General features: G+C 35.5%; 1 protein-coding gene across 1 annotated transcript; it reads left to right on the plus strand.

Moving 5' to 3' along the window:
• Positions 1–8023: 8023 nt before the first annotated feature.
• On the plus strand, positions 8024–9362 carry LOC138312768 (uncharacterized). Its single transcript, XM_069253530.1, has 3 exons — positions 8024–8397; positions 8665–8719; positions 9083–9362. Exons 1-3 carry the CDS (start codon positions 8024–8026, stop codon positions 9245–9247), a joined length of 594 nt encoding a protein of 197 aa, XP_069109631.1. The 3' UTR covers positions 9248–9362.
• The last annotated feature ends 2573 nt before the right edge of the window (positions 9363–11935 follow it).

Here is an 11935-nt window from a genome sequence, read left to right on the forward strand (position 1 = left end):
CTCGCATGTTTCATGTTTTGTATGAACTTCAGGTAAGTACTGAATGTGTATCTTATATGTTAATATACTCTGTAAATATCCAAGACGGTATGTTTTAAATCCAACTTGTTTCCTACCACTACCGAGCGCAGGCGCCTTTCATTTAGATGAGTCAGACTTGATAACCTATGCTGCGATTTGAACGACATGAATATAGTCCAGTAAAATTACGGGGCATAACCAAATAATTACAACATATTTCATATGGGGATTCTTAATATTTTCATACTAAGAAAGTCGCCCTGAGCTGGCAAATTAAGAATTTCGAAAAGTCGATGGCTTCAATGTTAGTCCAGTGCGCAATGAGTTATTTTTATTATATTTTCTTATACTTTATTGAGCATTTAAAACTTATCAACTGAAGCTTCAGCAATTTGATCCCTGCTTCTTGGTATAGATCACCCTCTATATAATTAACTTCGTCTTACAAAAGATGTAGTAGGAATTCGTGTTGATACACTACTGACAAGAGCACTAATGGTCGCGAGTTCGATCACTAATAGTAGCCTTAATTGTTACATGACTATGTATACGATTATCGTGAATTTTGATAACAAACTTATTCCAGTCTTTGGTTGTGGTATTCTAGATTATGGATAAAAATCAATTGAAAGAGGACGATAAGATGACAGGAAAGGCCGAAACAGATGAAATGATGGACCAGGCCGCTGAAGACCTGGCTAGGTTAACTATCCAGCGGTCCATAGCCGCTCTTAGACAAGGTCAAACGTCTCCAACACACTACAAGATGGAGGAAGCGATGAGTGAAAATGACACGGATCTGGGCAATATTGTAGATGTTACTATTGGCAGATCTGTTTCAGCACTTCGCCATGGGCAAACTTCTCCCACTGACGAAATAATGGCCAGAATGATGGACCAATCGGAAGTAGAAATGACAAGCACAAAATCAATCTGATAGAGGTACGTGTACTAGTTTTTGCTGTACAATTATATATGTTTTAGGGTTAACTTTATTTTATCGTCTTTCGTTTTTTAAATTTCGTGCAAAATTATGTTCAGGATTTCGTTCTAAATAGATATGTACATTTGGCGCACTTTTTAACAATCACGAAACTCATTTTTACAGATTAATATACAAATGTATCATCGTAAAGTGATCAATCCAGTTTCTAACACGCTAACTTTTTCTGCTTCAGATAACAAAAATGATGCCCAGCCTCTTGTGGCTACGATTGTGAATGAAGACGGCGGGAAAACACAGAAAAACTTTTTCAAGCGCTACTTTGACAGAATTTTAAGAGTGAGTACATTTAACTCAAAAGAATATTTTAGCTCTACTACAGTAAGTGGTCAAATATCTGTTTTAAATCTCAATACGGTGTACGCCAAGGTGGAGTCATATCTCTGTTATTTTTAAGTCGGCGTAAGACAGAAGAAATATTAATATTAATTATCCAGCCAATATGGTGTCCGCTTCGCAAACTGTGTTTAACGTCCTATGATAATACAATCTCAGTGTCAGTATATTAATACATTACTATCGGTAATCAAAATTCGAAGTGCTTCATTCTATTTTGTTTACCTAAAGAAATACACTCGAAAAACAGAAATGGGCAGAAAATATCAACTAACTTACCTGAAAAGTGTTTCTCTATTTCAGAAAGAGAAGAATAAGTCTACGAACACAGTACCTAACGACAGCGTCCTAAGTGCGAAAACAAATAATAAATCAACAAAGACTCACAACAGAAGGAATTTGATTCGTAAACATATTCTCTGCTGCCTTGCTCGCCAGACAGCGACAGTCGAACCTCTAGATCATTGATTGGATAAACAAAACGTTCAGAAATGTATGAACTTGATTACGATCTTTGCTTGAATAATTTGATAACAGACACGTACATGTATAAATGATCGACCACAGTAAGCGATTAGACACATGGAGCATTAAGACTTTATTTTTAAGAAATTCTTAAAGATGATTCACCTTAATAAATTTTGCTTTCAGTTCCATTGATCATTATTGTCTATTTGTCTATTAAATAATGCAGTGTGTCAGCAAATGAGACGCACATGCATTTGTACATGTACATCTCCACTTAGGTGAATCAAGAACAAAACCTTGGCGTACTCCGATATTTACTGCTATTCACTCTCTTGATTGTTTCCTTTCTTAGACAACACTCTTTATATCCGAGAAAATAGTGCATAATTAATTACAGTTGCTACAATATATTGGAGCTTGCTCTTAAGACATTTTAGGGGTCTTGATCAAATCTCGGTAAAACCATACTTGCATGCTATGTCATAATAACCTAACCTGATACACCAGCCCGCCCATATTGTTCCGCATAGCAGCTTTATGGGTAGTCCAGTGTACCAGGCTACCGCAATACGAAACTAAAAGTAGATTTCTGGAAATCCCCTTTTGGGCATAAGATTTCATAGAGAGGTGAATGTTTTGGAGCCAGCTGATTGGGTATTCCGGGTTCATCAGTTTCAAATGTTTAATGTGTGAGTTGGGCAATTCCTGTAAATGTTAAATGTGTAAAGATTATTTTTATGCTTCATGCCTGTTAATGACAGGCGGAGATAATCAAGAGTCCAATTTTATGAAATTTATGGTCAATATTTGGTGCGGAATTCAGCACAAGATGACAGTCCTCGCCTCAAACGTTTAGCAAGACGAAACATCTTAAACATTTTCCATTCATAACTACTATTATTAAACGAATCACATACTGTGATTTTGCAACGCGTTGCAAAAGAAATTTACTTTAACATTCCAGCCACAAAATGTATATGTACATTCTTTATATACTGAAAACAAATCACGTCATCTTTAGTAACAATTAGGCCTATAACTACTTATAAGCTGAAATGTGATTACCACAGACAGATTGGTATGTAAACAACACATACAACGCCTGCTCTGTAACACTTTTTATCATTTACATTGTATGTTGATTAAAACAGATAACCATATGCAAAACATGGATAATTGACCGATCGACATATAATGTTGATAAAAAAATAAACTTTAAATACATATTGTAATTAATAAAGGTTTGAACAATACAAAACGGACTTGGTTTGGTTCAGACGGTTTATGTCCTACATGTATATATTGGCAGCCAGGGTTATTTAAGGACGGCCTTCCATGATTACAATATTTTGGGAGGCTGCTCCATATTAATGTTGTGTCTCCTTGTGATAGTGGAACTCTTGTTCTGTTTATAGTGTTATCTTACTGAAGTATATGCTGCCCAAGACACCCAACACACACATTTCACCACTTTACACGTATATATTGACGAGCAAACAACAAAAACATTTGTTTACTTCATAAAATAGCTCTATACGAAATCCACAATAGCACATGCGCTTATACGTTGTACATGTATATACTAATCATAGACTTTACGTAATTATTTGCCAGATATCACAAAAGCAAACTAACTGGCAACTGGAAAATGGAAACAACATGTTTCAACACCCACCAAGGCGCACGACCACGTTTTGACAATTCACAATTGGATGACGTCACAAACTCTATAACGTCACAAATGCTTTACATCTCGCGAGATTTTCCATCTATTGTTCTTTGTTCATGGCAACAAACAGACTTGGTCAAACTTCTCTGAGAAAAACGAATTCGGATTTTACATTAATCTTTAATTATCAATTGCTACTCGCATGTTTCATGTTTTGTATGAACTTCAGGTAAGTACTGAATGTGTATCTTATATGTTAATATACTCTGTAAATATCCAAGACGGTATGTTTTAAATCCAACTTGTTTCCTACCACTACCGAGCGCAGGCGCCTTTCATTTAGATGAGTCAGACTTGATAACCTATGCTGCGATTTGAACGACATGAATATAGTCCAGTAAAATTACGGGGCATAACCAAATAATTACAACATATTTCATATGGGGATTCTTAATATTTTCATACTAAGAAAGTCGCCCTGAGCTGGCAAATTAAGAATTTCGAAAAGTCGATGGCTTCAATGTTAGTCCAGTGCGCAATGAGTTATTTTTATTATATTTTCTTATACTTTATTGAGCATTTAAAACTTATCAACTGAAGCTTCAGCAATTTGATCCCTGCTTCTTGGTATAGATCACCCTCTATATAATTAACTTCGTCTTACAAAAGATGTAGTAGGAATTCGTGTTGATACACTACTGACAAGAGCACTAATGGTCGCGAGTTCGATCACTAATAGTAGCCTTAATTGTTACATGACTATGTATACGATTATCGTGAATTTTGATAACAAACTTATTCCAGTCTTTGGTTGTGGTATTCTAGATTATGGATAAAAATCAATTGAAAGAGGACGATAAGATGACAGGAAAGGCCGAAACAGATGAAATGATGGACCAGGCCGCTGAAGACCTGGCTAGGTTAACTATCCATCGGTCCATAGCCGCTCTTAGACAAGGTCAAACGTCTCCAACACACTACAAGATGGAGGAAGCGATGAGTGAAAATGACACGGATCTGGGCAATATTGTAGATGTTACTATTGGCAGATCTGTTTCAGCACTTCGCCATGGGCAAACTTCTCCCACTGACGAAATAATGGCCAGAATGATGGACCAATCGGAAGTAGAAATGACAAGCACAAATCAATTTGATAGAGGTACGTGTACTAGTTTTGCTGTACAATTATATATGTTTTAGGGTTAACTTTATTTTATCGTCTTTCGTTTTTAAATTTCGTGCAAAATTATGTTCAGGATTTCGTTCTAAATAGATATGTAGCGCACTTTTTAACAATCACGAAACTCATTTTTACAGGTTAATATACAAATGTATCATCGTAAAGTGATCAATCCAATTTCTAACACGCTAACTCTTTCTGCTTCAGATAACAAAAATGATGGCCAGCCTCTTGTGGCTACGATTGTGAATGAAGACGGCGGGAAAACACAGAAAAACTTTTTCAAGCGCTACTTTGACAGAATTTTAAGAGTGAGTACATTTAACTCAAAAGAATATTTTAGCTCTACTACAGTAAGTGGTCAAATATCTGTTTTAAATCTCAATACGGTGTACGCCAAGGTGGAGTCATATCTCTGTTATTTTTAAGTCGGCGTAAGACAGAAGAAATATTAATATTAATTATCCAGCCAATATGGTGTCCGCTTCGCAAACTGTGTTTAACGTCATATGATAAAACAATCTCAGTGTCAGTATATTAATACATTACTATCGGTAATCAAAATTCGAAGTGCTTCATTCTATTTTGTTTACCTAAAGAAATACACACGAAAAACAGAAATGGGCAGAAAATATCAACTAACTTACCTGAAAAGTGTTTCTCTATTTCAGAAAGAGAAGAATAAGTCTACGAACACAGTACCTAACGACAGCGTCCTAAGTGCGAAAACAAATAATAAATCAACAAAGACTCACAACAGAAGGAATTTGGATTCGTAAACATATTCTCTGCTGCCTTGCTCGCCAGACAGCGACAGTCGAACCTCTAGATCATTGATTGTATAAACAAAACGTTCAGAAATGTATGAACTTGATTACGATCTTTGCTTGAATAATTTGATAACAGACACGTACATGTATAAATGATCGACCACAGTAAGCGATTGGACACATGGAGCATTAAGACTTTATTTTTAAGAAATTCTTAAAGATGATTCACCTTAATAAATTTTGCTTTAAGTTCCATTGATCATTATTGTCTATTTGTCTATTAGATAATGCAGTGTGTCAGCAAATGACGCACGCATTTGTACATGTACATCCACTTAGGTGAATCAAGAACAAAACCTTGGCGTACTCCGATATTTACTGCTATTCACTCTCTTGATTGTTTCCTTTCTTAGACAACACTCTTTATATCCGAGAAAATAGTGCATAATTAATTACAGTTGCTACAATATATTGGAGCTTGCTCTTAAGACATTTTAGGGGTCTTGATCAAATCTCGGTAAAACCATACTTGCATGCTATGTCATAATAACCTAACCTGATACACCAGCCCGCCCATATTGTTCCGCATAGCAGCTTTATGGGTAGTCCAGTGTACCAGGCTACCGCAATACGAAACTAAAAGTAGATTTCTGGAAATCCCCTTTTGGGCATAAGATTTCATAGAGAGGTGAATGTTTTGGAGCCAGCTGATTGGGTATTCCGGGTTCATCAGTTTCAAATGTTTAATGTGTGAGTTGGGCAATTCCTGTAGATGTTAAATGTGTAAAGATTATTTTTATGCTTCATGCCTGTTAATGACAGGCGGAGATAATCAAGAGTCCAATTTTATGAAATTTATGGTCAATATTTGGTGCGGAATTCAGCACAAGATGACAGTCCTCGCCTCAAACGTTTAACAAGACGAAACATCTTAAACATTTTCCATTCATAACTACTATTATTAAACGAATCACATACTGTGATTTTGCAACGCGTTGCAAAAGAAATTTACTTTAACATTCCAGCCACAAAATGTATATGTACATTCTTTATATACTGAAAACAAATCACGTCATCTTTAGTAACAATTAGGCCTATAACTACTTATAAGCTGAAAAGTGATTACCACAACAGATTGGTATGTAAACAACACATACAACGCCTGCTCTGTAACACTTTTTATCATTTACATTGTATGTTGATTAAAACAGATAACCATATGCAAAACATGGATAATTAACCGATCGACATATAATGTTGATAAAAAATAAACTTTAAATACATATTGTAATTAATAAAGGTTTGAACAATACAAAACGGACTTGGTTTGGTTCAGACGGTTTATGTCCTACATGTATATATTGGCAGCCAGGGTTATTTAAGGACGGCCTTCCATGATTACAATATTTTGGGAGGCTGCTCCATATTAATGTTGTGTCTCCTTGTGATAGTGGAACTCTTGTTCTGTTTATAGTGTTATCTTACTGAAGTATATGCTGCCCAAGACACCCAAACACACACATTTCACCACTTTACACGTATATATTGACGAGCAAACAACAAAAACATTTGTTTACTTCATAAAATAGCTCTATACGAAATCCACAATAGCACATGCGCTTATACGTTGTACATGTATATACTAATCATAGACTTTACGTAATTATTTGCCAGATATCACAAAAGCAAACTAACTGGCAACTGGAAAATGGAAACAACATGTTTCAACACCCACCAAGGCGCACGACCACGTTTTGACAATTCACAATTGGATGACGTCACAAACTCTATAACGTCACAAATGCTTTACATCTCGCGAGATTTTCCATCTATTGTTCTTTGTTCATGGCAACAAACAGACTTGGTCAAACTTCTCTGCAAAAAACGAATTCGGATTTTACATTAATCTTTAATTATCAATTGCTACTCGCATGTTTCATGTTTTGTATGAACTTCAGGTAAGTACTGAATGTGTATCTTATATGTTAATATACTCTGTAAATATCCAAGACGGTATGTTTTAAATCCAACTTGTTTCCTACCACTACCGAGCGCAGGCGCCTTTCATTTAGATGAGTCAGACTTGATAACCTATGCTGCGATTTGAACGACATGAATATAGTCCAGTAAAATTACGGGGCATAACCAAATAATTACAACATATTTCATATGGGGATTCTTAATATTTTCATACTAAGAAAGTCGCCCTGAGCTGGCAAATTAAGAATTTCGAAAAGTCGATGGCTTCAATGTTAGTCCAGTGCGCAATGAGTTATTTTTATTACATTTTCTTATACTTTTCTGAACTAGAAGTAATAGTGTGCTTTCTAATTATTGAGCATTTTAAAACTTATCAACTGAAGCTTCAGCAATTTGATCCTCCTTGCTTCTTTAGGTATATATCACCCTCTATATAATTAGCTTGGCCTTACAAAAGATGTAGTAGGAATTCGTGTTAATACACTACTGACAAGAGCACCAATGGTCGCGAGTTCGATCACAAATAGTAGCTGTTAAACTATGTACTGGACTATGATAACAAACTTATTCCAGTCTTTGTGGTGGTATTGTAGATTATGGATAAAAATCAATTGAAAGAGGACGATAAGATGACAGAAAAGGCCGAAACAGATGAAATGATGGACCAGGCCGCTGAAGACCTGGCTAGGTTAACTATCCAGCGGTCCATAGCCGCTCTTAACAATGGTCAAACGTCTCCAACACACTACAAGATGGAGGAAGCGATGAGTGAAAATGACACGGATCTGGGCAATATTGTAGATGTTACTATTGGCAGATCTGTTTCAGCACTTCGCCAAGGGCAAACTTCTCCCACTGACGAAATAATGGCCAAAATGATGGACCAATCGGAAGTAGAAATGACAAACACAAATCAATCTGATAGAGGTACGTGTACTAAGTTTTGCTGTACCATTATATATGTTTTAGGGTAACTTTATTTTATCGTCTTTCGTTTTTAAATTTCGTCGACTTTGATAATTACTCAAATAACAATTGATTATTTAGGATTTTGTTCTAAATAGATATGTAATTTACATTTTGCGCACTTTTTAACAATCACGAAACTCATTTTTACAGGTTAATATACAAATGTATCATCGTAAAGTGATCAATACAATTTCTAACACGCTAACTCTTTCTGCTTCAGATAACAAAAATGATGCCCAGCCTCTTGTGGCTACGATTGTGAATGAAGACGGCGGGAAAACACAAAAAACTTTTTCAAGCGCTATTTTGACAGAATTTTAAGAGTGAGTACATTTAACTCAAAAGAATATTTTAGCTCTACTACAGTAAGTGGTCAAATATCTGTTTTAAATCTCAATACGGTGTACGCCAAGGTGGAGTCATATCTCTGTTATTTTTAAGTCGGCGTAAGACAGAAGAAATATTAATATTAATTATCCAGCCAATATGGTGTCCGCTTCGCAAACTGTGTTTAACGTCATATGATAAAACAATCTCAGTGTCAGTATATTAATACATTACTATCGGTAATCAAAATTCGAAGTGCTTCATTCTATTTTGTTTACCTAAAGAAATACACACGAAAAACAGAAATGGGCAGAAAATATCAACTAACTTACCTGAAAAGTGTTTTTTCTCTATTTCAGAAAGAGAAGAATAAGTCTACGAACACAGTACCTAACGACAGCGTCCTAAGTGCGAAAACAAATAATAAATCAACAAAGACTCACAACAGAAGGAATTGGATTCGTAAACATATTCTCTGCTGCCTTGCTCGCCAGACAGCGACAGTCGAACCTCTAGATCATTGATTGTATAAACAAAACGTTCAGAAATGTATGAACTTGATTACGATCTTTGCTTGAATAATTTGATAACAGACACGTACATGTATAAATGATCGACCACAGTAAGCGATTGGACACATGGAGCATTTGGACTTTATTTTTAAGAAATTCTTAAAGATGATTCACCTTAATAAATTTTGCTTTAAGTTCCATTGATCATTATTGTCTATTTGTCTATTAGATAATGCAGTGTGTCAGCAAATGAGACGCACATGCATTTGTACATGTACATCCACTTAGGTGAATCAAGAACAAAACCTTGGCGTACTCCGATATTTACTGCTATTCACTCTCTTGATTGTTTCCTTTCTTAGACAACACTCTTTATATCCGAGAAAATAGTGCATAATTAATTACAGTTGCTACAATATATTGGAGCTTGCTCTTAAGACATTTTAGGGGTCTTGATCAAATCTCGGTAAAACCACACTTACATGCTATGTTATAGGAGACCACAGAACCAACTTAACCTGATACACCAGCCCGCCCATAATGTTCCGCATAGCAGCTTTATGGGTAGGCCAGGTTACCAGGCTACCGCAATACGAAACTAAATATAGATTTCTGGAAATCCCCTTTTGGGCATAAGATTTCATAGAGAGGTGAATGTTTTGGAGCCAGCTGATTGGGTATTCCGGGTTCATCAGTTTCAAATGTTTAATGTGTGAGTTGGGCAATTCCTATAGATGTTAAATGTGTAAAGATTATTTTTATGCTTCATGCCTGTTAATGACAGGCGGAGATAATCAAGAGCCCAATTTTATGAAATTTATGGTCAATATTTGGTGCGGAATTCAGCACAAGATGATAGTCCTCGCCTCAAAAGTTTAGCAAAACGAAACATCTTAAACATTTTCCATTCATAACTACTATTATTAAACGAATCACATACTGTAATTTTGCAACGCGTTGCAAAAGAAATTTACTTTAACATTCCAGCCACAAAATGTATATGTACATTCTTTATATACTGAAAACAAATCACGTCATCTTTAGTAACAATTAGGCCGTTAACTACTTATAAGCTGAAAAGTGATTACCACAACAGATTGGTATGTAAACAACACATACAACGTCTGCTCTGTAACACTTTTTATCATTTACATTGTATGTTGATTAAAACAGATAACCATATGCAAGACATGGATAATTAACCGATCGAAATATAATGTTGATAAAAAATAAACTTTAAATACATATTGTAATTAATAAAGGTTTGAACAATACAAAACGGACTTGGTTTGGTTCAGACGGTTTATGTCCTACATGTATATATTGGAAGCCAGGGTTATTTAAGGACGGCCTTCCATGTTAACAATATTTTGGGAGGCTGCTCCATATCAATGTTGTGTCTCCTTGTGATAGTGGAACTCTTATTCTGTGTGTTTATAGTGTTATCTTACTGAAGTATATGCTGCCCAAGACACCCGACACACACATTTCACCACTTTACATGTATATACTGACGAGCAAACAAAAACATTTGTTTACTTCATAAAATAGCTTTATACGAAATCCACAATAGCACATGCGCTTATACGTTGTACATGTATATACTAATCATAGACTTAATGTAATTATTTGCCAGATATCACAAAAGCAAACTAACTGGCAACTGGAAAATGGAAACAACATGTTTCAACACCCACCAAGGCGCACGACCACGTTTTGACAATTCACAATTGGATGACGTCACAAACTCTATGACGTCACAAATGCATTACATCTCGCGAGATTTTCCATCTATTGTTCTTTGTTCATGACAACAAACAGACTTGGTCAAACTTCTCTGCAAAAAAAACGAATTTGGATTTTATATTAATCTTTAATTATCAATTGCTACTCGCATGTTTCATGTTTTGTATGAACTTCAGGTAAGTACTGAATGTGTATCTTATATGTTAATATACTCTGTAAATATCCAAGACGGTATGTTTTAAATCCAACTTGTTTCCTACCACTACCGAGCGCAGGCGCCTTTCCTTTAGATGAGTCAGACTTAATAACCTATGCTGCGATTTGAACGACATGAATATAGTCCAGTAAAATTACGGGGCATAACCAAATAATTACAACATATTTCATATGGGGATTCTTAATATTTTCATACTAAGAAAGTCGCCCTGAGCTGGCAAATTAAGAATTTCGAAAAGTCGATGGCTTCAATGTTAGATCAGTCCGCAATGAGTTATTTTTATTACATTTTCTTATACTTTTCTGAACTAGAAGTAATAGTGTGCTTTCTAATTATTGAGCATTTCAAACTTATCAACTGAAGCTTCAGCAATTTGATCCTGACTTCTTCCATTTTAGGTATATATCACCCTCTATACGATTAGCTTGGCCTTATAAAAGATGTAGTAGGAATTCGTGTTAATACACTACTGACAAGAGCACCAATGGTCGCGAGTTCGATCACAAATAGTAGCTTTAACTATTACTGGACTATGGCAAACTTATTCCAGTCGTTTGTGGTGGTATTGTAGATTATGAATACAAATCAATTGAAAGAGGACGATAAGATGATAGAAAAGGCCGAAACAGATGAAATGATGGACCAGGCTGCTGAAGACCTGGCTAGGTTAACTATCCACTACAAGATGGAGGAAGCGATGAGTGAAAATGACACGGATCTGGGCAATATTGTAGATG

Source organism: Argopecten irradians, unplaced genomic scaffold (genome assembly GCF_041381155.1).
Source record: "Argopecten irradians isolate NY unplaced genomic scaffold, Ai_NY scaffold_0462, whole genome shotgun sequence".
In the NCBI taxonomy this organism is placed as follows: domain Eukaryota; kingdom Metazoa; phylum Mollusca; class Bivalvia; order Pectinida; family Pectinidae; genus Argopecten; species Argopecten irradians.